The sequence below is a fragment of the Rhinopithecus roxellana genome, chromosome 10 (assembly GCF_007565055.1).
Source record: "Rhinopithecus roxellana isolate Shanxi Qingling chromosome 10, ASM756505v1, whole genome shotgun sequence".
In the NCBI taxonomy this organism is placed as follows: domain Eukaryota; kingdom Metazoa; phylum Chordata; class Mammalia; order Primates; family Cercopithecidae; genus Rhinopithecus; species Rhinopithecus roxellana.
The window spans coordinates 104432811-104458017 of NC_044558.1; the positions used below are offsets into that span (position 1 = coordinate 104432811).

Here is a 25207-nt window from a genome sequence, read left to right on the forward strand (position 1 = left end):
GCGGTGGCTCAAGCCTGTAATCCCAGCACTTTGGGAGGCCGAGACGGGCGGATCACGAGGTCAGGAGATCGAGACCATCCTGGCTAACACAGTGAAACCCCGTCTCTACTAAAAAATACAAAAAATTAGCAGGGCGAGGTGGCGGGCGCCTGTAGTCCCAGCTACTCCGGAGGCTGAGGCAGGAGAATGGCGTGAACCCAGGGAGGCGGAGCTTGCAGTGAGCTGAGATCCGGCCACTGCACTCCAACCTGGGCGCCAGAGCGAGACGCCGTCTCAAAAAAAAAAAAAAAAAAAAAAAAAAAAAAGACTTTAACCTTGTTTAAAAAGAAGTCTGGCCTTGCCTTCTCCTCCTGGAAGGCAATCTTTGTTTGCCTGAGAGTCTTCGGCTAGCCAGAGAGTAACAGTGTGATTTATGGGGGGGGGGCTTAGGGTTACATGGATATCACTTAACCAAGAAGCTGAGATCAACCATGAGAGCAATCAAACCATCAATCAATCACGCACGTGCAATAGAGCCCAGTAAAAGTTCTGCAAATGACTGGCAGTACTTTGTGTGTATGACCACACATCAGTGCAGGGCAAGTAATGAGGCCTGACTACACAGGGAGAGGACCACGGGAGGACCTCGAAGCTCCACGCTGTGATTCCCAGACTCCCCCATCTGCCCTTCTTCCTTGGCTGATGTTAATCTGTACAATTTCCCTGCTAAGAAACCATAGTTGTGAGTACAGTAGTTTTTAGTGAATTCTGTGATTCCTTCTAGCAAATTACGGAACTTGAAGGTGGTTTTGGAAACCGCTAGAACTTGCCGTTGGTATCGGAGGTGATGGTGGTCCTGGGGACTGTTCCGCCAACCTGTGTAGTTCACCTAAGCTCCTGCACCTTCGTGACGACCTCTCTGCCGGTTCTTCTCTGTGTCCATGCCCGTATTTTCTTTTCTCATGTATCGTTTATTTGTCTATGTCTGTATTGCCTGTTTCTCCTGCGAGAACTGCATCCCAGGGCTGGGCCTGCGGGCGCTCTTCCCGTTGCCGCCCCCCTACCATGTTATGCTCCTTAAGCATCACGTGTGGTACCCGATCTCCTCTCCCTCATTCACACCCGAGGCTGGGCGTGGACACTTAAAGAGAAGGTTCGGCATATGTATTACCCAAAGCTGCACCCCGCACATTCCGGGAGCTTTGCTCTTCGTCACTATTCGTTGAATGCTCCACATGGTAATAAAATAACGAGTGTGAAAGCATAAAAGCAGATCAAGAAGAGACAAACAGCACTTATAGCGGACCTGCCAGCCTGGGGCTTGGCCGGGCCCCGCCCCTCCCCGCCTAGGCCCCTCCCCTCCCCGCCTAGACCCTCCCCTCCCCGCCTAGGCCCCTCCCCTCCCCGCCTAGGTCCTCCCCTCCCCGCCTAGGCCCCGCCCCCATGCCCCGCCCCTCCGGGCTCCCGCAGGAAAGCGCCGCCACCGTGTGGGTGGGTGCGGGGCGCGGCGCGGACCGAGCATGCGCAGAGCGCGCGGGGCGCGGTTGCCGTGGCAGCGCCAGCTCCAGGGAGGGCGGGCGCGGGGCCGGGATCGCTGGGCCCGAGGTGGCGACCGGAGAGCCCGCGGCCCGGCTGGAGGCAGCTCGGGACAGGCTTGAGCGGCGGGGCGCGCTGCCCGGCCGGCGGGGATGCGGGACCGGCTGCCAGACCTGACCGCGGTGAGCGACAGCCGCGGGTAGCGGTTCAGGCCCGGCCGGGGCGGGGTCTGGAGGGCGGGCGGGGGCTCGGGGCGTCTTGGGCGGGGCTCTGGGTGGGTCCCCAGGGCGAGGATCTCGGGCGTTCTGGGGCGGGGGCTGCGGTCAGGGTCTCAGGGAGTCCTGAGCCGGGGTTCCTGGTGGGGCCCCCAGGACAGGGGTCCCGGTAGTCCTAGGGTGGGGGCTTCGGGCGGGGTCCCCAGGGCGGGGCTCTCGGGGAGTCCTGGGGTTGGGGCTCCGGGCGGGGTCCCCAGGGCGGGGCTCTCGGGGAGTCTTAGGGTGGGGGCTCCGGGCGGGGTCCCCAGGGCGGGGCTCTCGGGGAGTCCTGGGGTTGGGGCTCCGGGCGGGGTCCCCAGGGGGTGGTCTTGGGGCGGGCGGGCTGGGGGCTCGGAGGGGGCAGGGGCCTCGGGGAGTCCTGGGCAGGAGCCCCGGGTGGGGTCCCGAGGGCTGGGGTCTTGGGGAGTCCTAGGGTGGCAGCTCCGGGCCGGGTCCCCAGGGCAGGGTCTTGGGGCTTCCTGGGCGGAGTCCTCAGGGCGGGTTAGAGCAGGAGGAGGGAGGCCGGAAGGTCCCGGCCTCGACCCTCTCTCCAAGCGGGACTCCCTGGCCGTCCCTGGCCGCGACCCTCTCTCCAAGCGGGACTCCCTGGCCTTCACTCCGCCTGGCAGATTCTCTCTGGCACTTACCCAGCCGGAGCCCACCAGCTTAACCGTGGTCGACCCCGCGGTGTCCCCGCGGTGGGCTTCAGCCCCGGGGAGCAGGCCGGGTCCCTTTGGTCGCTGCTTTATTTCTGGGGCTTCACACAGGACCCTGCACTAAGCGGGAGGCAACAGATGGGTGTGAAATGTAGGCGCCTTAGAGTGCTGGGTGCTTGCGGTGGGATGAGCAGGAACAACAGAACAGCTTGTGTCTGATCTCCTCAGTAGTTTGCTTTGGAACTGGGACTGTGTGTGTTGACTCTGAACACACCTAACGCGCCCAACAGCCGAGCACACAGCAAATTGTTTACTTTAGCAAGGGAAAAGCAGGTCACTAAACATTTTGGAAGGATTTTGATGCATTCTACACATGTAAAGGTAACAGAACTGTGCATGGTGCAGTGACAGCGAAATGATAGCGATGGTCGTGCACTTTCCAAGCTTATCTAACCTAGGACAGCTTAGGCCAACAGAAGTAATTATGACTTTTTACCTTTACAGTACAGGTACTAACTCATGCTGCGTGTGTGCACAGATACAACCCCTGGTCTCTAAATTACTGGCGGCCTCAGAACAGGGTTGCTAAGGCCACAGCCCTATGGCACCCATTGCGTGTAATGAATTATTCTCTCTCCTCTTCTGCTAGAATGGAGCTGTTATGTACCCCCGAGTGGGAGAATAGAGAAAAGAGCCACTTAAGTAATTATCTGTGTTCTGTGGTTCAGATGAGGAGCTCTGGTTGAGAAAGGCAATGATTTCATCCTTAGGATCATAGAAATTATGCTTTATATTCATTCCAAGAAAGTTTCTTCACAGTGATTTTTCCTTTTTTATTGATGGACAAGTATTCCCTGTGGTCGGCAGATCAATACCATCTTCAACACAGCAAATTAGAGCTGCATTGTCTTGACCGGTAGATTATCTTTCAGTGCCGTGTAGTAGGAGCTCAGATATTCATTTAATGAAGAAAAGCCGTGGCTCATGCCTGTAATCCCAGCAGTCTGGGAGATTAGGGTGGGAGGATCACTTGAGCCCAGGTATTGGAGATCAGCTTGGGTAACGTAGGGAGACTCTGTTTCTCAAAAGAAATTAAAAAATTAGCAGGAGGCCAGTCGCAGTGTCTCATGCCTGTAATCCCAGCACTTTGGGAGGCTGAGTTGGGTGGATCACTTGAGGTCAGGAGTTTGAGACCAGCCTGGCCAACATGGCAAAACCCCGTTTTGTAAAAATACAAAAATTAGCCGGATGTTGTGGCACACGCCTGTAGTCCCAGCTACTCTGGAGGCTGCGGCAGGAGAATCGCTTGAACCCAGGAGGTTGCAGGAAGCTGAGATCGGGCCACTGTACTCCAGTCTGGACGACAGAAAGAGACTCTTTCAAAAAAACCAACAAAACACACACAAAAAAACTATCCAGGTGTGGTGACTCACACCTGTAGTCCCTGGTACTCAGGAGGCTAAGCTAGGAGGATTCCTTGAGCCCAGGAGATAGAGGCTGCCATGGGCCATGATTGTGCCATGCCACTGCACTCCAGCCTGGGTGACAGAGTGAGACACTGTCTCAAAAAAAAAAAGAAATGCTTAATGTCACTGAACATGAGAGCTGTGACTGTTTTAGCAAAAGATAGCCAAATTTATATGTTGGGGAATCATGAGAAAGTACCTTTTCTTGGCTTGAATAACAAAAAGCAAGTAAGGCAATTATTTGTCACTCAGTTTCTATATATCCCAAGCCTTCCTGAAACAGTAGAACATGTCAGTTTTGTTCTAGAATGGCAGAGCTAGAAGTCAGCTCGTCTACTTCAATACCATCCTGCTTTAGATACAGCCACTGAGCAGTCAGAGGGTAAATCCGTGGAAGTTTCCACTTCTGGAGTTTCTCATCTTGGGCAAATAATTTTTAAACCTCTCAAAACTTGTTCTTGTATGTAAAATGGGGACAGTGGTATCGCTCTTGTCCACCTCATAGAGGGACTTATGAAGCATAAAATTATCTAATGTGTGAGGCTCTGGGAGAAGGTGGGAGGGAGGAAGTGCTATGTAATTATAAGTGTGATTAATATTTACCAGATTTTTTGTTTTTAGGAAGTTATAGAAAGCAGCCTTCTGGCTGGGCACAGTGGCTTTCACCTGTAGTCCCAGCACTTTGAGAGGCTGAGGCAGGTGGATCATTTGAGCTCAGGAGTTCAAGACCAGCCTGGGCAACATGGCAAAACCCTGTCTTTACAAAAAACATACAAAAAATTAGCCAGGTGTAGTGGCACATGCCTGTGGTTCCAGCTACTCAGGAGGCTGAGGTGGGAAGATTGCTTGAGCCCAGGAGGCGGAGGTTGCATTGAGCCAAGATTTTGCCACTGCCCTCCAGCCTAGGCGACAGACAGATTGAGAGCCTGTCTCAAAAACAGAAAAAAGAGCAACCTTCTCGCTAGTATAAAATAGTAAATTAAAACTGAATTTGAAGTTTAATAACTTTTGATATTTAAAAACCCATCTTAAAGTTACCAGATACAAGTTTAATTTCCCCCCCTGGAAATATGTCCTTTCCAAGTAGTTCTTGGAGTAGTTGAATGTGTATTCACAACCGTGCTTCTAAATGGCTGGTGGTTTTTTTTTTCTAGGTAAAGTTTAATATTTTGTTGGTTAAAATGCCTCATCTACAATGTCCACATTAACAAAATATTTGTGATGCTTCCAAAAAGTTTATTTTATTAGCTATTGAAGCTTGTTCCTGAGAAAAATGTACCTCCGATAATTACATGGAAAGGGCTTAACAATTAATTTGCTCAATATAATTTGTATTGACAGATTTAGTTTCTAACCAGTGATTCTGTTTTTGAGCAACCAGTCATTTGGGCATAGAAAGTTTACGTGACTTGGTCCAGATCTCCTAGACTCTTAAATCCAGAAAGATATTTCTGATTTACAGAAAGTAAAAGACTCGCCCATCCAACAGGTACTTGAATATCAGGCCTCCAGCAGATCATGTGCTGGGTGCAGAGAGACACAGCAGTGAACTGAGTGTGGGTACGGTTGCATGCAGCCTGGGAGGAAGAGTGACCGAGGTGTAATGAAATTCACTGTAGGGCGTAAGCAAAATGGAATAGCTATTCTATAAGATAACCACCCCGAATGTATTCTGATTACTTTTTTATAAAAGTTTATGCACATTGATATCTTTATTATATTTGATATATATGAGATACATGTATTTATTATAGTGAAGAATAGAGAAACCACACATTTCATCTGTGGGAATTGTTTGCATAATAAACAGTAAATACATAGTAGCTATGTGGTATTCTTAGTAGACCTAAAAGAAATGAGAACATTATTTTTCATCCTGGTTTCAACGTGGTGAATTGCAAATATAATCTCTTTTAATTTTTTTTCCTTTAGACAGGATCTTGCTGTGTCGCTCAGGCTGGACTGCAGTGGCACGATCACGACTCATTGCACCCTTGATCTCCAAGGCTCAAGCCATCCTCCCACCTCAGCTTCCTCCGTAGCTAGGACCACAGGCGTGTGCACCCAGCAAATTTTCTTACTTTTGTAGAGATGGGGTTTTGCTGTGTTGCCCAGGCTGCTCTTCAACTCTTGAGCTAAAGCAATCTGCCCACCTTGGGCTCCCAAAGTGCTGGGATTTCAGGCGTGAGCTACCATGCCCGGCCTGCAAATATAATTTCTTAAAGGGCGGAAAACACTGCTCAGATATTTTTAAAAGTGATTTTTTGAAAGCTTATGTTTGCCCATGTAATGCGGAGTGTTGCATAGTGAAGATTCAGGTTCCAGTTGGTAAAATAAGATTAAGAGACTTCATTGGGGCCGGGCGCGGTGGCTCAAGCCTGTAATCCCAGCACTTTGGGAGGCCGAGATGGGCGGATCACGAGGTCAGGAGATTGAGACCATCCTGGCTAACACGGTGAAACCCCGTCTCTACTAAAAATACAAAAACTAGCCGGGCGAAGTGGCGGGTGCCTGTAGTCCCAGCTACTTGGGAGGCTGAGGCAGGAGAATGGCGTAAACCCGGGAAGCGGAGCTTGCAGTGAGCTGAGATCCGGCCACTGCACTCCAGCCCTGGCGACAGAGTGAGACTCTGCCTCAAAAAAAAAAAAAAAAAAAAAAAAAAAAAAGAGACTTCATTGGAACTTAAAATACTAAGAATTTCATATATGAACATAATTTTATATATGCATATATTTATAGTTTAGAATTTCATAATTTATGCAATCCTGCCAAGTTTTTGTATTTTGTGTGTTCTCATACAAACAGTTCCTACAGTTGGAGTCTATAGTTTCTCTATTCTTAACTATAATAGGTTTGCTCGTTTATATATCTAAACATGTCCTTTGGTTTGAAGAGCAAAATCTGTCCATTTTCACAAATTAATCACTTCTTGTTTTTAACGTGGGGTCTATTCTGAATGTAAGGAGCAGCGACTCTAAGAAATAACTGATCCCTGGAAAAGCTCCCCGGGAGCCCAGACCTATTGCCTTGTGGTGGCAGGATTCTCTCCTGCCTCTGGACTGATATGCCCCCTCCTCCCTGCCCTGGCAGGTGCTGCTCCCTTTTCCTCCCTGCCCTGGCAGGTGCTGCTCCCTTTGTCTGAACCACTGGACTTCTCCCTCTGCACCTTCTCTCTTGCCTTGTACCTTTTTTTTTTTTTTTTTTTTTGAGACAGAGCCTTGCTTTTTTGCCCAGAATGGAGTGCAGTGGCGTGATCTCAGTTCACTGCGTTTTCCGCCTCTAGGGTTCAAGCAATTCTCCCGCCTCAGCCTCCCACGACACCCAGCTGATTTTTGTATTTTTAGTAGAAGCGGAGTTTCACCACATTGGCCAGGCTGGTCTCGAACTCCCAGCCTCAGGTGATCCACCCACCTTGGCCTCCCAAAGTGCTGGGATTACAGGCATGAGCCACCACACGCAGCCTTGCACCTTTTTTAGTCTCAGGTTAGGCATCACCAGGAAGCCTTCCTGCGTCCCCTTCCTCGCGTGTTCCCAGAGGTGGCCCATCTTGTCTTGGGGCATTCTGGACACAGATGCAGTCCTGTTTTTTCCTGCACCCTTCCCCAGCTCTTCAACCTTTTCAGGGCAGATGCATGTTGTCATTTGTGCTCTGAAGCCTCAGTGTTCTGCATGGTGCCTGATCCAGAGCACCTGCCAGGTGTTTATTGAATCAGCGTGTTTCCATTTGAAAATGCCCATGGTAAGAAAAATGTAGATGCCACTGGAATCTGTTGTCTTCAAGGCCTTTTGGTTAAAAGGGACAGAAACCCATCACCTAAAGCAGAAAAGCGAGATTTATTTATTTATTTATTTATTTATTTATTTATTTATTTATTTATTTATTGAGGCGGAGTCTCGCTCTCGCCCGGGCTGGAGTGCAGTGGCCGGATCTCAGCTCACTGCAAGCTCCGCCTCCCGGGTTTACACCATTCTCCTGCCTCAGCCTCTGGAGTAGCTGGGACTACAGGCGCCCGCCACCGCGCCTGGCTGGTTTTTTGTATTTTGTAGTAGAGACGGGGTTTCACCGTGTTAGCCAGGATGGTCTTGATCTCCTGACCTCGTGATCCGCCCGTCTCGGCCTCCCAAAGTGCTGGGATTACAGGCTTGAGCCACCGCGCCCGGCCTAGAAAAGCAAGATTTATTAAAAAGCAGAGTGGGTCGGGTGGGGTGGCTTATGCCTGTATTCTCAGTACTTTGGGAGACTGAGGTGGAAGGATCACTTGAGGTCAGGAGTTCTAGATCAGCCTGGCCAACATGGCGAAACTCCGTCTCTACTAAAGATGCAAAAATTAACTGGGGGTGGTAGGTAGGCACCTGTAATCTCAGCTACTTGGGAAGCTGAGGTGAGAGAATAGCTGGAATCTGGAAAGTGGAGGTTGCAGTGAGCCAAGATCCTGTCACTGCACTCCAGCCTGGGTGACAGAGTGAGAATCCATCTCAAAAAAAAAAAAAAAAAAAAAAAAGGTCTAGTGATTTCTCCCAGACTTTGAGGGCACGTAGTACCATCAGCCCCGTGAGGTATGGAGTTAGGACAGAGTGAGCCACCGAGGTCCTTCCTGTCCTTGTGTCATGGCCATTTTGTGCTTGCCAGGTCTCAGTCTGTGTGTGTCTGTTTCCATTTCTTGCCTTCTGTCATTTGTATATACTTTCCCACTCTCCCCCCCTTGTCTGGGTCTGCCCTTTTCTTGCTCTTCCTTCATTCATTGACTCGTTCGTTGACCTGGTCATCACTGACTGGCGGCTGTGTGCCAGGTACTGCTGTGGGCAGGATGCCTGCGTTGCGAAAAGACAGAAGTCCTTGCTCTCATGGAACCTGCAGCTGGGAGATAGACAGCAGCTAAGCAGATGAATCCATGTCTTTCGCAGCCCTTGCTGTGAAGGAATAAGCAGGGTGAGGGTGTGGGTGTGGCTGCCTTGGCCGGGCAGATCAGGGGGCTTCCCCGTGAGCTGAGCTGTGGATAAGAAAGTGGCTGTGGACAGGGCTGGGGGAGGGCGCCCTGGGCAGAAGACACAGCAAGTCCAGAGGCCCAGAGTTGGGAACGAGGTCATGCAAGGGACAGAAAGATGCTGTCGGTAGTGAGTGAATGGTCAGTAGTGGGCGGAGGTGAGACATGAATGAGCTGGAGAGGTTGGCTGGAGCCAGATCATGTGGGTTTCTCTTCATCTTCATGACCTGCTGTAAAGGGGCTGCCCCCAGCTCCCAAGTTTAAATCCTCTCTAGTTCAGTCTCTCCGGGCTTCATCATGTCAGTTTTGATCCTTATTCCTCGGGCGAGATCATGTGATGGGCCCTTGGTAGCTCAAGATTAGCCTGGCAGTGTCTCATGCCCACGTGCCGTGCTAGGGGCATCCAATTTAGTGCAGCTGCTTTGGAGAGCGATTTGGCGTTGTTCAGTGAAGCGGAAGGCGCTTCAACCCCATGGCTCAGTGGGCCTCTCTCTGCATGTGTGTGTGTGTTCCAGAAAACCATCCTGACAGGCACGTGCAGCCGTGTAACTGTGGGTTGTTATCTTGTTGGTAATGGAAAAATGTTGGGGACAATAGGAGCCTGGATGAATAATACATCATGGCTTTTTATGTAAAGGAGTGTACGCAGCAGGTAAGATGAATGTGTGAGGTTGAACCATATGGTGTGGTTTCACCTAACACTAGAGCGATATATGCTGAGTGGAGAAATCTGAATGTATAGCTGAGAGGAAAAAAAAAAAAAAAAAAAACAAAACCAAAAAAATGATTAAGTTGCAGAGGCAGGCCGAGTGCAGTCGCTCACGCCGGTAATACCAGCACTCGGGGAGACCAAGGTGGGAGGATTGGTTGGGCCCAGGAGTTCAAGGCCAGCCTGGGCAACATGGCCAGACCTCATCTCTAAAAAAAAATATGTCTACCTGTAGTCCCAGCTACTCAGGAGGCTGAGGCGAAGGGGTCGCCTGAGCCCAGGAGGTCGAAGCTGTTGTGAGCTCTGATCACACTACTGCACTCCAGCCTGGGTGATAGAGCAAGACCCTGCCTCCAAAAAAAAAAAAAAAAAAAAATTGCATAAGTATAATACTACTCACATAAAGTCTAAGTGCCTGTTAAAAAGTGTTTATATGATAATAATGGGAACAAGTGTTAATAGAAATACAAAAAAATTTAAAACAATGTAACATTTTATCGTAGGTATAAAAGTGTAATTCACCATACACAAATATGAGAGAGTAGGTTACATTTAGCACCATAGTTACACACTGGCCCAGAGTTGGCATTTACTTACTTGTTTTTTGAGACAAAGTCTCTCTCTGTCACCAGGCTGGAGTGGCACCATCACTGCTCAGTACAGCCTCAATCTCCTGGGCTCGGGGGATTCTCACAAGTGTGAGCCACCACGCCTGGCTGATTTATGTATTTTTTGTACCAAAAATGGGGTATCACCATGTTGCCGAGGCTGGTCTCAAACTCTGGAGCTCTAGTGATCCTCCCAGTTAAACCTCCCAAAGCGCTGGGATTATGGCATGAGCTGCTGCACCCGGCCAGCTTTTACCTACGTTTAGTTACAAGTCTTCTTTTCTTTTTTTACCCAAGTGATTTAATTGTGAAAAATAAGTCAAAGTATTCTAGCAACACAGTACTAAAACCACTGTGTCTGTCAAGGTTTGTAATTTCTTTGTCTACAGTTATTATTTGTGTGGAAGTTCCTTAGCGTGTGTGTGAACAACATGCAGAAGAAAGCCAGGACTCTGTACAGCTTTGGATTCTGCCATTTGTGATAGTTCAGCTTCTGTTGAATTATAAATGTTGATTGTTCCAATGACTCTCTTTTCTGTTACGCAGTTTCTAAACCAGGAAGCTACCTGCTACCTGTTCCTGACAATAGTATTCACACAGGGGGAGTTGTGATTTTACTATAATGCTTCTTTTAAGAAGACTTCTGTTAATGTTTAACAGAAATGGAATGCTGATATTTAAATGTTTATCCTGTACTTTGACACTTGGGAAATCAAGTATGTCATATAGGAGAGTATTCCCTGGCTTGTAGTAAACGTTTGCCACAAGCAGTTTGGTTATTTACAATGAATACCCTCTCATAATCATGGCTGTTGTACAGCTGTTGCACTGTCTCAGGTTGAAAGACTGAACGTGGACATTCATTGAAGATCAGAATAATGTAGCTTAGGGATAAAGCCAAAAAGATTGCTTTGGTCATTTTTTTTTTTTTGAATGGAAAAGCAAAGACAGTATTATTGGGTCTGTTTCCTGTTATCTAATCAGTTTTAAGAGTTCCAGGTAGAAATAAGACATATAAGTCAAGGCTTAAGAATGAGAAATAAGACAGTAGAGGAAACATATTCCAGTCATGTGGATCTTTCCTGGCCTACGGGTAGAGAACCAAATTGTTTACCGGCAAGCAAATGACTCGGAACAAAAATCTGCCCGTGCCATGGGTTCAGAGTGGAGGAGGATTGACGCCACACCACTGTGGGGGTGCATCGCACAGCATGGGAAGGTCACCATGGGAGAGGACGATTGAGTCTCTGGTTGCTTACACCACGCCACTGTGGAGGTGCGTCGCACAGCATGGGAAGGTCACCATGGAAAGCGACTTGCTTTCACAGGGAAGCGTGGTGCTGGGGAGCATTGAGATGGGTGCAGCCTCTTTGCTGGAGCCGCAGGTGCAGTCTCCACAGTAGCATCTGCCTCGTGGGATTTGCCTCAAGATGGTCTTATGGTGTGGGGTAGGAAGTGGTGGGAAGCGGTGGGTGTCAACCTAAACAGACAGGCTGTGGCTTGACCATTGTTAAGCCTGGGTGGTGGGGACAGTGAGGGCTCACCCATAGTATTCCTTCTACTTTTGTATATGTTTACAGTTTTCCAAATAAACAAAAATGAGGTGACTTTGAATCTAGAACCTAAAGTTACTGACAGAGCAGGGAGGTGTGAGATGCCCTGAGAGCCATGTGGCATCTCCAGGGTGGGGTGAAGCACTTTTATGGCCCTGGGCTTAGGGCCACAAGCGCAGTCTGCAGCTCAGTTTCAGCTCTCCGCCCTCCTCCCCGCCCCTCCTCCCCACCCCTCCTCCCCACCCCTCCTCCCCACCCCTCCATGGGTATTTGGGTGAATGCACAGTCAGTCAATGACTTAACGTGGTCATGCTTCACTGCATCATTCCTGGTCCTGTGCTTCTGAGAGTGCACAGCTGAGCAGACAAGGCAGATAGCCACAGGGAAGCAGTGAGACCCCGGGCCCAGCTAGTGGGATTTAGTTTGCCCAAGTGAGCACTTGGAGACAGGGAGGGAGCAGGCTGTGGGCCCAAGAGGCGGGGCTGGCACACACGGGAGTAGATCCTCTTTCTAAGAGAGGGAGTCCCTGCTAGGGGAGTCTGTGGGGCCTGGCCTGCATGGCTGGTGGGGCTCCGCAGCACAGCTCCTCCCCCATCCCATCTTCCCCCAGGGTAGAGTGTGCTTGTCAGAGCAGGGTGTGTGGAATCACAGCCACAGGCTGCTTCTGCTCTGCCGTCCCTGCTGAGTGATCCCTGCACTGTGTTTCAGCCTCCTCACTGGCAACGTGGGGCCCATAAAACTAATGAGAACATGTGTGGAGAGTGTTTCAAATTGCCTACCACTTGTGAGCTGGAACTAAAGGACAGCTCTTACTCTTTTTAAGAGGGTCAACCTGGTACAGTTGTTAAGATGGTGAGTTTTGGAAAGTCAGACGAACTGGCTTCATCTACTGGTTCGGCACCGCTTAGCTCTGAGACCATAACCATTGAGCATGTGTTCTCTGAAATAGCCATGCCAGTACCTGCCTTATGGCGGGGATAGGGGGTGTGGTACCAGGAGGATTGACAGATAACACACCTGGCCTGCCTCCTGCAGACCCTGGGCACTGGCACTCAGTATCTTCAGCCATTCTTTTTTGGTTTTTAGAGTGGTGTGGGATCCTGGAGAAGAGTGTTAAACTATGTGGGGTCTGTCTTAATGTTAGTTTCTGCTGCTTGTCAGTTGATTGCCATTTTGTCTTGAAGTGCTGCTTTGCTTAGAATGACAAGTGTATGGGCTGGGTGCAGTGGCTCATGCCTGTAATCCCAGCAATTTGGGAGGGTGAGGTGGGCGGATTGCCTGAGCTCAGGAGTTCGAAACCAGCCTGGCCAACATGGTGAAATCCTGTCTCTACTAAAAATACAAAAAAATTAGCTGGGTGTGGTGGCAGGTGCATGTAATCCTAGCTACTCAGGAGGCTGAGGTGCAAGCATTACTTGAACCCGGTAGGCGGAGGTGTGAGCCGAGATCCTGCTACTGCACACTCCACACTCCAGCCTGGGTGACAGAGCGAGACTTTGTTTCCAAAAAAAAAAAAAAAAAAAAAAGAGTAGGGACTAGGAGTAATTTCAAAAGCCTTTATTGGTTTATATATTAATATGACCCGTGAAAGTAGTGTTACCTTGTAAAACACTGATAAATATCTTATCCTTAGAGTCTTCTGATGGAGATGGGAGAATATTATCTCTATTTCATGGACAAGAGGCAGAGACTGAGACAAGTTAATGGGCTGCTGGGGAGGAGGCTGGAGCCCAGGTCTTCAGTTCCTGATCAATGGTCGTTCTTCTGGATGATGTGGGGTTTTGTTTTGTTTTGTTTTGTTTTTGTTTGTTTTTAGATACAGGGTCACTGCAGCCTCAACCTTCTGGGCTCAGGTAGTCCTCCCACCTCAGCCTCCCAAGTAACTGGGACCACAGGCATGTGCCACCATGCCTGGCTAATTTTTTGTGGAGACAGGGTTTCATCTCGTTGCCCAGGCCGGTCTTGAATTCCTGGACTTAAGCAAGCCGCCCTCCTCAGCCTCCTAAAGTGCTGGGATTACAGGCGTGAGCCACTGTGGCCGGCCAGTGTTTTTACTGTTTATGGAAAATATGCAACACAAGCAGTTTCGCTTCTTGAAGGTGAAACTGGCCTGTGTGATATTGACTTACATAGTGAGAACTAAATGATTCTAAGCAGCTTAGTTCTGAGAAAGCCACCCCTTGCTTCTCTCCAGGTCGTGCACCTTCCCGGCTGCTTCAGCCAGGATCTGTTCTGTTGAAAATGTTGTGGAGTTCATTTGGGGTAGATAGTGGTGGCTGCTAGTTTGTTAAAATTTGGTGCTCTAGTGAGTTGAGATCTTGTGGGTATTGAACTGTTTTTGTATTTCAGTTCTCTATTTGTGCCTACATAAAAATTTTAAAAATCTGAATTTTCCATTTTTCATTGTAGTGTAGGAAGAATGATGATGGAGACACAGTTGTTGTGGTTGAGAAAGACCATTTCATGGAGGATTTCTTCCATCAGGTAAGAGTGTTTAATGAAACCCAATCATAGCCTGCCTACCTGTCCTCCCTCCCTCTCCCTTCCCTCCCCTCCCCTCCCTTCCCCTCCCTTCCTTTCCTTCCTTCCTTCCTCCCTTCTTTTTCTTCTTTTTTTTTTTTTTTTTCTTTTTCTTGTTTTTGGAGACAGAGCCTCACTCTGTTGCCCAGGCTGGAGTGCAATGACACAATCTCGGCTTACTGCAACCTCTGCCTCCCAGGTTCAAGTGATTCTCTTGCCTTAGCCTCCCAAGTAGCTGGGACCACAGGTGCGTGCCACTCCGCCCGGTTAATTCTTTTTTTTTCATTTTTAGTAGAGACGGGGTTTCACCATGTTGCCTAGGCTGGTTTCAGACTCCTGAGCTCAGGCAATCCGCCTGCCTCGGCCTCCCAAAGTGCTGGGATTACAGGTGTGAGCCCCCGCGCATGGCGGCTTTCTTCTTTAAAGATGTGTATCAATATGATTGTGCATTTATAATATTTGAAATAATACTTCAGCTAATATTTTAAAAAGTTGTTGTTTGAATTACATAAGTTCTCTGGAATTTTTAGTATGATCACAATGTTAATAATGAGAAAAATGCAAATCATCGTTCTGGTGCAGTCCAGGAGGGAATTGCGTGCGGATGGTGGAGCTGTGCACGCGGCCTCCGCGCCTGCTGGGGCCAGGCCTGCAGCGCCCTCTGCTGGTGGGTGCCCGCTTCTCCCACCCGGCGCTGGCTGCTGCAGGAGCGCCTCCTCCTTGCAGGCTGCCTTTGGGAGGTCCTGCGGCGCCCCTTAAGAGAGTTTTACAAAGGCTTCCCTGCAAGATGGGCAGTGTCTCAGAACGAGGACTCCTTGGTTCTTCAGGAAGTGGTGGTTCCGGCAGCAGAGGTGGCACCTGGCTGCGGGCGCAGGGGTCAGGTGTGCGTGGCTCCCAGCAGCACTGCCACCCCTCCACTGGTGGGAGTGAGTCCTAAGGGCAGGTGCATAGAGCAGAGGACTCAGGGTCTGAAATCGGTGACTGATCAGCTGTGTATGAGCTCAGGTAGAAGACTCAGAGGAAAGTCACTGGTGACCCAGTGGCTGATATTTTAAGACGTGGCAGCCTGCCAGGGCTGGGATCCTGTCTGAGGTGTGAGGCCTCCCCCTCTTGCTTATCTCCCCAGCACAGCTCTTGGGCTTAGGCCCTGCTGAAATTCTCAAACCTAAGAACTATCTGATCTAATGTTGCATAATTTCAAATTTTTGAAATTGAGTCACAGAACAAATACATTGACCTTGTAAAACATGAAGAAACGAAAACACATGTCCAGTGGGTTTTTTAATAACGGAACCTTCATTGCAGGACTCGCCTTGATTATTGGAGGACTAGCCTTGATTATGCTGAGTCTCATGGGATAAACTCGACAGCCTCAGCTGGCCTAGCAGTGCCTAGATTTGAACATTTTAATAGGTTTATAAAAGTATATGGAAAGTTATTAGTTTTTTAGACTCAATCAGAATTTCTTGAATATCTCACATAAGCCTAGTCACTGGTTTTGTAGTATTTGTTAGTTGCTACTGTTATCTAAAGGAAAAAACCATTAGATTACATTGTAAGCTACAAGGAAGTTCCTTTAAGGTATAAAGGAGTTAAGATGCTTGGATTTCCTGATTTCACTTCTTGGAAATGAGACTTTTTAAATTGTCTTTAGCCTTCCTGCCCCCTTTGTCAAATTATTATTTTTCCGATTTTATTCCTTTTACTTGGTTGCTTAACTCCATGCAAGTTCTTTGTAAAAATGTATTTATTTTAAAGAATCTCCTGCCATTAAGTGTTGCATTTAATAGAAAAGTTACATAGTGCAGGCCGGGCGCAGTGGCTCATGCCTGTAATCCCAGCACTTTGGGAGTCCGAGGCAGGTGGATCACCTTAGGTCAGGAGTTCCAGACCAGCTTGGTCAACATGGCAAAACCCTGTCTCTACTAAAAATACAAAAATTAGCCAGGCATGATGGCGGGTGCCTATAATCCCAGCTGCTTGGGAGGCTGTGGCGGGAGAATCGCTGGAACCCGGGAGGCGGAGGTTGCAGTGAGCTGAGAACATGCCACTGTACTCCAGCTTGGGCGACAGAGTGAGACTCTGTCTCAAAAAAAAAAAAAGCACAGAAAAGTTACATTGTGCAATTCACTGACTGCCATTAAGCTGTGGTCTTTGTCTATCTGGTGCCAGGCTGTCTTTGCTGCTGGCATCTCAGGGGCATGTGGGAAACAGGTTACTCATGCGTTAGGAAGGCTTGCCCAGTGCTTGTCCTCACTGGGGTCTAACTTAAGCTCAAGCTTTCATTTGTTAAATAGTCAATTTAGTTTGCACTTAATTTCTGTGAAATGACTTCCTAGACAAATACAGAAGCAAATAATGTTTGTTAATATAAACTCATTCTGATCTTCAATATCACATAGAAGTTTGCAAGAGAAATGGATTTCACATGGCGAGTGTTTGGTTAACACTAAAACAGTGCTCTGAAGGGTGGCCAGGGAGTCTCGTTTCTGCGAAGATGATTTATAATGGAGCCAAAGGACCCCCCCGTGCTATGTTATTCCCAGACATAAAATGCTAGCTGGCACTGTTCTCTCTCGGTGCCTCTCTGGATGCGGGGTGGGTAGCCCTGCAGTTGCCTGTTCCTCTGGAGCCACACGGGGGCTTGGAGTTAGCAGTGGTATATATTGCAGAACTCTCCAAGAGTTAAAATAATGTTTTTTTTTTTTCTTTTACTTTCTAACATATGTGTATTACTTTAGAAATGGTAATTTTGCTTTCTTTTCTTGAGATGGAGCCTCGCTCTGTCACCCAGGGTAGAGTGCAGTGGTGTGATCTCGGCTCACTGCAGCCTCCTTCTCCTGGGTTCAAGCAATTCTCTTGTCTCAGCCTCCTGAGTAGCTGGTACTACAGGAACGCCACCACGCCTGGCTAATTTTGTATTTTTAGTAGAGATGGCATTTTGCCATGCTGGCCAGGCTGGTCTTGAACTTTTGATCTCAAGTGATACGCCTACCTTGGCCTCCCACAATGCTGGGATTACAGGTGTGAGCCACTGCCCCTGGCTTGCGTGATTCTTTAATACTTAGACTTTTCAAATCTGGTCTGGGGCTTGGCCTAGGAGTCCCTAAGATCCTTTCAAGAGGATTCTGTGGTCAAAGCTCTTTTCAAAGTAATACTAAGATGATCATTGCCATTTTCACTCTCTTATGACTGCACAGTGACGGAGTTTCTCAGAGCCAACACACAAAAGAGTATCTGTGACGATCAGGGTGCTTTCTATTAAGCTAGACATTAGATTTACAAAAAGTGCAAATCACTGCCCCTGTTTCCACTGATTTTTTGAAGATCTATTTTTTCACAGAAATGTGTTATTTATGTTGACGTGTGTCAGTTTCCTGCTGCTGCTGTAACAAATCACTGTGGTTCAACAACACGTTTATCACCTCCTCCTAGTTCCAGGGCCTGGAGAAGCTCAGGTGCTGGCAGGGCAGAGCTGCGAGCATCCTGGAGCTGCCTTCCTCTCCAGCTTCCGCAGGCGACCTGTGTTCTTGGTTTTCCTCCACCTTCAAAGCCATCACTCCAGCCGCTGTTTTCATGATCAAGTGTCCTTTTTCCAACATTGGTCCTCTTGTCTTGTCTTACAAGGACTCCTGTGGTTCCGTTGGGCCCACCCAGATAATCCAGGGTAGTCTCCCATCTCAAGACTCAACTGGATCACATCTGCAAAGTTCCCTTTGCTGTGCAAGGTGACATATTCACAGACTCCGGGATTAGGATGTGGATTGTGCCACAACATGTAACGGTTAATAATTCTTTTTTTTTTTTTTTAAGAGCAGGATCTTGCTCTGTTGCCCAGGCTGGAGTATAGTGGTACAATCACAGCTCACTACAGCCTCAACTTCCTGGGCCCAAGTGGTCTTCCTGCCTTAGCCTCCTGAGTGGCTGGGACTGCAGGCATGCATCATTGTGCCCAGCTAATTTTCTTTTTTTTTAGTTTTTGTAGAGATGGGGTCTCTCTGTGTTGCCCAGGCTGGTCTTAAACTCTTGGCCACAAGTGATCCTTCTGCCTTGGCTCCCAAAGTGCTGGGATTACAGGCATGAGCCACTGTGCCTGGCCTATAACTATTTTAAAATGAGGAAGGAGGTAGGAGCTGGCAGCAGAGCATCTTGCTTCAGGGTTCACCTGGCTACTTCTGTAGCTGGATCTCCCTCTACTGCTGTCTTCTAAGAATACTTGCGACTTTAACCCATTTATGCCTAGTGTTCCATTATTGGAACGCTAAGCTTGTGTGAGTTATTTATATCCTACTGCTCAAGGTCATTGCCAAGGTCTGATTTTTCACACACACAAATTGTAGCCTCTGGCATAAATGGGTTAATGAGGACCGACCTGGAGAATTCAGGATAATTTCCCATCTCAAGATCCTTAGTTTAGTCACATCTGCAAAATATCTTTTGTCCTATAAGGTAACTCACAGGCCCAGGGATTAGGACCTGAACATCTTTAGGGTCATTATTCAGCGTGACATAGAGGTTTTTGAAGATAATGTTATGACTCCATCTAGATAAATCTTGCTAATGATACATTACATTTTGAAACACATATTGAATTTAAACATTTAGAGGTCAAAGATAACAATTATGAAGGTTTGGCTGTATGAGCTGTAGATACCTCCTCCCATAAGAGTATTATTATTATTTTCTTTTTTCTTTTTTTTGAGACAGAGTTTTGCTCTGTTGCTCAGGCTGGAGTGCAGTGGTGTGAACTCTGTTCACTGCAACCTCTGCCTCCTGATTCAAGCGATTTTTGAGCCTCAGCTTCTGGGGTAGCTGGGATCACAGGTGTGTGCCACCTCAGCTGGCTAATTTTTGTATTTTTAGTAGAGAAGAGGTTTCTCTATGTTGGCCAGGCTGGTCCTGAACTCCTGGCCTGAAGTGATCCGCCCACCTTGGCCTCCCACAGTGCGGGGATTACAGGTGTGAGCCACTGTGCCGCATGTTTTATGGGCTTACTTCCTGGTTATACTGAAAATGGGTATTAGTAGTAGTATGCTTCTAATTGGTCCCATCTGTTTCACGCTTGGGACTTGACTAGAAATGTTTACAGCCTGATAGGTTTTCCTGGTGAATGTTGATTGGTACTGCTTTAGGTATGAAGGCAGAAATATTCATAGGGTATATCTTTATTTTTTAAATTTAATGATACTGCCGGGTGCAGTGGCTCATGTCTGTAATCCTAGCACTTTGGGAGGCCAAGGCGGGCAGATTACTAGGTCAGGAGATTGAGACCATCCTGGCTAACATGGTGAAACCCCGTCTCTACTAAAAATACAAAAAAAATTACCTGGGTGTGGTGGCGGGTGCCTGTAGTCCCAACTACTGGGGAGGCTGAGGCAGGAGAATGGCTTGAACCCGGGAGGCGGAGCTTGCAGTGAGCCGAGATCGCGCTACTGCACTCCAGCCTGGGCGACAGAGTGAGACTCTGTCTCAAAAAAAAAATTATACCAGTGTGAGAATGGGAGAGGCTTTTATTTCTTATGTGGTAATTATTTATTTCCCTCCTTTATTCTTCCCCTTTTAGGGGATGAAAAGTGGTCACAGATTTGAGTTTGCCATGCTATAATGACTCTCTCTCTCTCCTAGATTGAGGAGATTAGAAACAGTATTGACAAAATAACTCAATATGTTGAAGAAGTAAAGAAAAACCACAGCATCATTCTTTCTGCACCAAACCCAGAAGGAAGTAAGTTGTTGGTTTTAACAACAAAAAGTTTGTCTGTCTGTGTGTCTGTCTTGCTGTCTGCAGCATAGGCCTCAACTCTGGCTTCACGTTAGATTCAGGGGAGTTTGTACGAAATGCTGATACCCTACAGAGTCTGAGGCGTTTGGCCTGGGGCGAGCCAGGGCATCTGTATGGTTTTTTTTTAAAGCTGCCCATATGATTCTAATGGCCAGAGTGAGGAGCACTGATGGATCATATCCTAAAGAATACACGAAAGTGGCTTTGCAGGACTTAGGAGCCAAGATTAGACCACAGTTCAGCAAGACAGCACTTTATGTTCAGAGGGCAGTGAAGCCGGGATTGACTTGAGTAAATTTGAGTAAATTTAGATTTGAGTAGATTTAGTAGATTTATATTTAGTAGATTTGAGTAAATTTAGAAATGTTACTGTTCGATGATAGTCCCTTTTGGGCTCTAAAGAAAACCATTGCTTTTTTGTCTTTTGTTTTGTGACAGAGTGTGAACCAAAATGTAGGCAGCAGCCTCCAGCCGCTTCCTTGGTGGGTCTTTAAAAAGCAAAATGCAGTGATCCCCTCTCCCAATGACGGGCCTGGGATAACGCAGAGAGGGACAGGCTCTTGGCCTTCCCGCCCTGTTCCTAAAGAAAGAGGGGAGGGTGGGAGGGAGGAATGGGGACTACGGTGCTCCGCCTCCCCCGTGTCTCCCCATCCTCCGGCAGGCGCCCTGCTTAGGTCCGGGTGAGCAGGTGATTCCCAGGCTGCTGCCTCCCCGAGATCCCCCGTTAACTTCAGGACCTGGGGCAGGGCTGGGCATGGCGGCCGCCAGGTGGCGCTAGAGGCAGCCGGTCCGGGGGGGTTCCCGGTCCTAACACGGCCCGCGCCGCACCACCTGCAGCCACGGATCCCAGGGCAGAGAGGTGGACGAAGGACCTTTTACCGGCATTTTTCTTTTTTCACTTTCTACTTTCGTATTATTTCTTTTTTCTTTTGTATTAAAAGAGCGCCTTGCAAAACGTAGATATTTCAGGCCCTCCAAGACACGGCTCCAGCCCTGCAGGAGCATGAAGTGTGTGTGATTCTGGTTTGGGTTTTAGTGACGACAAGGCTGGGATCCCCCCTGCAGGACGGCGGGGGTTTGATTCGCTCCTGCAGTCAGCCGTCAGCCTGGGGCGCCCTGTGTTCGGTGCCGTCCGTCCTGCGGCTGCGCGCGCTCCCGTGTTCTCTGCTTCCTGTTCCCCCAGCAGTTCCCGGGGGCTCCCCTCCGACTGCGCTGGGACCGCGTCTGCGCCGTCTCCGTCTCCAGCGCCGCCTGCTCCCGTGCATTCTGTGCTTTTCTGCGGGAAATCAGACTCATGGAGACCCAGGTCCTTGTGCGGAAGCCCCTGAGGGCCCTGGAGGAAGCCGCACCTCTGTGGCTCTGGCTTCAGATCCTGTTCCACCGGTTATCCCTCTGTGCCCTTGGACGCATCACTTGACATCTCCGGGGCAGTTCCCACACGCGTGAAATGAGCTCGTGGTGGCGTCTGCCTTTCAGTGCTGTTGTGATTCTCCCCCCCGCCGCCCCAGCGGAGTCTCCCTCTGTCGAGGAGGCGGGAGTGCAGCTGCGTGATCTCAGCCCACTGCAGGCTCAGCCTCCTGGGCTCAGACAGTCCTCCCACTTCAGCCTCCTGAGTAGCTGGGATTACAGGTTTATATATATCATATATATATAACATATATATACATATATAAATAATATATATACACACACACACGCACATTTTTTTTTTTTTTTTTGGGAGAAACAACGTCTCACTATGTTGCCTCTCTCCTGTCTCCTCCCCTGCAGGGCATGGGGGCCGCTCATGGGGCTTTCTGCCTTCAGAAACGAAGCCGTGAACCCCCGTAAGGAGCTGCCAGGCCAGGCTCCGGCAACCCCCTCCCACTTGCAGGGCCTTACTAGGGAGCCTTGGCTCCAGGACCCCTGCCCTGCTTCAGCCCAGCTGCCCCCACCACAGGCTGGGACCACCCCACCCTAGGCCTTCCTGCGCTTGCGGTTCCTCTCCCCTTCCTTCTTACCTCCTTCAGTGAAGATTCACTATTATCTGAAGTTATCCTCAGTTTAGTAGTATTCTCGAAGGATATTTTCACTGAGTGGAAGGTTCTAGTTTAGAAGTTACTTTCTTTCACCACTCTGAAGATTTAAAACATATTTTTCCAGTGTCTTTGGCTTTACTTTTTTTTTTTTTTTGTCAGCTAATGAGAGCTTTTAAGGTATTTGGTTTTTGGTCCTTGGTTTTAGCAGTTTTACTCTGATGTTTTGAAATGTGGTTTCATTTTCTTTTTCCCTCTTATGAGGCTTCTTGAATCTTTAGATTGACGTTTTCTGGCTGTGTTTTGACACCTTTGACCACTCTTCAAATAGCATCCTTGCTCCTTTTTCTGTCACCTCTCTTTGCGACTGGGATTGTCTTTTAGAGCTTTTCGCTGTATCCTTTCTGTCTGTCCTCTTTTGTTCTCTATTGTTCATCATGTTTTCTCCATGTATTTCATTTTGAACATGTTTTCCCTGACTTATCTTTTGATTTCTCTTCAGCGATTGTCTTGCAGGTCAGGGACTCTTTCTTCATCTATGGAATTATTTGTGGATTGGTTTTAACTCCTAGAATTCCATTTGGTTCCTTTTAATACTGTCCTATTCTCCGAGAAAATTTATGATATTACATTTTATCTCCGTGAATGTAATTGTTTTAACATCTGTGTGTGGTAACGTCATTAACTGGTGCCTCTGTGGATGGGTTCATGTTGTCCGTTTTTGTTGGGTTTTGTGTGTGTGTTTTTTTGCCTGGTTATTTTTGATTTGAGTTTTGAGCTTTGTATTGGAATGATGTGTAGTAATAATTCGAGTCCTGAATGATGTTTTCTTTTTAAAGAGGTGATTTATTTTGATTTCTGGAAGATGGTTAGAAGCACCAGCAGTTCTGGACCTGATTTTAGGGATTGAGATGATTTAGGCTGAGGCTTCAGCCCCTGCGAGGGCCAGCTTCCCACCTGACTGTCCTCCTAGGGCGTCACCTCTCCAGGTCAGCAGTCTTCTCAGCTTCTCTGCAGCTCAGTTGCCTTTTATGGAGTTGGCCCTGCCCCCTGGTAAAAGGGGCTGCGAAAGTGGGGCCCACCTCCTTGCCTTTTGTGGGGTTGGCCCTGCCCCCTGGTAAAAGTGGCTGCGAAAGTGGGGCCACCTCTTTGCCTTTTGTGGGGTTGGCCCTGCCCCTGGTAAAAGGGGCTGCGAAAGTGGGCCCACCTCTTTGCCTTTTGTGGGGTTGGCACCTGCCCCCTGGTGAAAGGGGCTGCGAAAGTGGGCCCACCTCTTTGCCTTTTGTGGGGTTGGCACCTGCCCCCTGGTGAAAGGGGCTGCGAAAGTGGGCCCACCTCTTTGCCTTTTGTGGGGTTGGCACCTGCCCCCTGGTGAAAGGGGCTGCGAAAGTGGGCCCACCTCTTTGCCTTTTGTGGGGTTGGCCCTGCCCCCTGGTGAAAGTGGGCTGCGAAAGTGGGCCCACCTCTTTGCCTTTTGTGGGGTTGGCACCTGCCCCTGGTGAAAGGGGCTGCGAAAGTGGGCCCACCTCTTTGCCTTTTGTGGGGTTGGCACCTGCCCCCGGTGAAAGGGGCTGCGAAAGTGGGGCCACCTCTTTGCCTTTTATGGAGTTGGCACCTGCCCCTGGTGAAAGGGGCTGCGAAAGTGGGCCCACCTCTTTGCCTTTTGTGGGGTTGGCACCTGCCCCCTGGTGAAAGGGGCTGCGAAAGTGGGCCCACCTCTTTGCCTTTTGTGGGGTTGGCACCTGCCCCTGGTGAAAGGGGCTGCGAAAGTGGGCCCACCTCTTTGCCTTTTGTGGGGTTGGCACCTGCCCCCTGGTGAAAGGGGCTGCGAAAGTGGGCCCACCTCTTTGCCTTTTGTGGGGTTGGCACCTGCCCCCTGGTGAAAGGGGCTGTGAAAGTGGGCCCACCTCTTTGCCTTTTGTGGGGTTGGCACCTGCCCCCTGGTGAAAGGGGCTGCGAAAGTGGGCCCACCTCTTTGCCTTTTGTGGGGTTGGCACCTGCCCCTGGTGAAAGTGGACCCACCTCTTTGGGTTTCTTCTTCTTTCCTGCCTTGTTAGGGTTCTTTCTTTTTTTATTGTTTTGTTCTATTTATTTTTGCACCTTGTTAGGTTTCTAATGGCTTTCCACAGAGTTAAAAAGAGTAGTGTCTACCCTTTCTAATTGTTCTCAGCAGGTGGATTGAGCTGAATCACCTAGGCTGCTGGAAGAGGAGGTTCCCGACATCAGTGATTGGAAATGCCACGTTTGTCACATGTGACCTTATGGCCGGTGTCTTGCAGGATCAGACAGGCAGTGCCTCTTTCATTTTGCTGATGAGCTGCTTAAGCCCCTGTGTGCCTGTACTGGCAGCAAGTTCACTCTTTCCTTCTTGAGTGCCTCCCACCCGCGCTGTGTAAGAGCGAAGGGCTTTCTTTCCCCGGGGAAGTGAGTCCTGCTGTGGCCCACCAGCTCAAGAGGGAGACTCTCATCCACCGGCAGGCCCGGCTCTCAGATCTCGTGGTTTCTGTGGCTGCGCAGTGGCTCACGACTGTCTCCCGAGTCTGATTGTCCTCAGCTGTGCTCAGGCGCTGGCTGGACCGGACCGCTGCACAAATTCTCTTGCTGTGTGTACATTTTAATTTCGACGCCTACACTCAGCCCTCATTCCCCAGGCACAGTGGCCAGGCCTTGGTGTTTGCATCAGCCTCATGCACCACGGGAGCCAGCACTCCTGCCACAAACTGTGGACCAGCCCCCCTCTTTATTCATAGCAAGTCTCTGTAATTCCTGTTCAATGCCCCATTTTATAAGGCATTTTGTGTTCCCTTTACTGTCCTAAAATGAAGTTCATAGATGATATAGCCTACCTACTTCCATAATTTTTTAAAAACGTGTAATATCCAAACTAATATGAAGGAGACATAAAATGGAAGTAACTGACATATTGAAGTACAAATTGTATTGTGCAGGCTCAGGCACAACACCAGAAAACGAAATTCAGGCACTTGCCCCCTACAAACAAGTCCTGTGACTGACAGCCAAGACTGCAAGCTGATGAGGCGTTGTGATTCAGATGCTGTCAGCAGCCTTCCCGGTGCTTTTCCTAAGGCAGTTGTGTCGCTGAAATAGAATGAAGTACAGCTTTCTCGCCATGCAGAGCGGTGT

At 48.8% G+C, this 25207-nt stretch overlaps 1 protein-coding gene across 6 annotated transcripts in view; it reads left to right on the forward strand.

Moving 5' to 3' along the window:
• The first annotated feature begins 1497 nt into the window (after positions 1–1497).
• The window catches only part of STX2 (syntaxin 2), a 50418-nt gene continuing 26708 nt past the window's right edge, over positions 1498–25207 (forward strand). For 5 of the 6 annotated variants that reach the window (XM_030939439.1, XM_030939440.1, XM_030939438.1 and 2 more), the window contains exons 1-3: positions 1498–1697; positions 14156–14230; positions 19892–19991. In XM_030939439.1, the coding sequence (XP_030795299.1) occupies positions 1668–1697; positions 14156–14230; positions 19892–19991 (205 nt within the window). In that variant the 5' untranslated portion in view covers positions 1498–1667. The remainder of the gene's footprint in view (positions 1698–14155; positions 14231–19891; positions 19992–25207) is intronic. The other variant, XM_030939443.1, reaches the window with a different exon arrangement.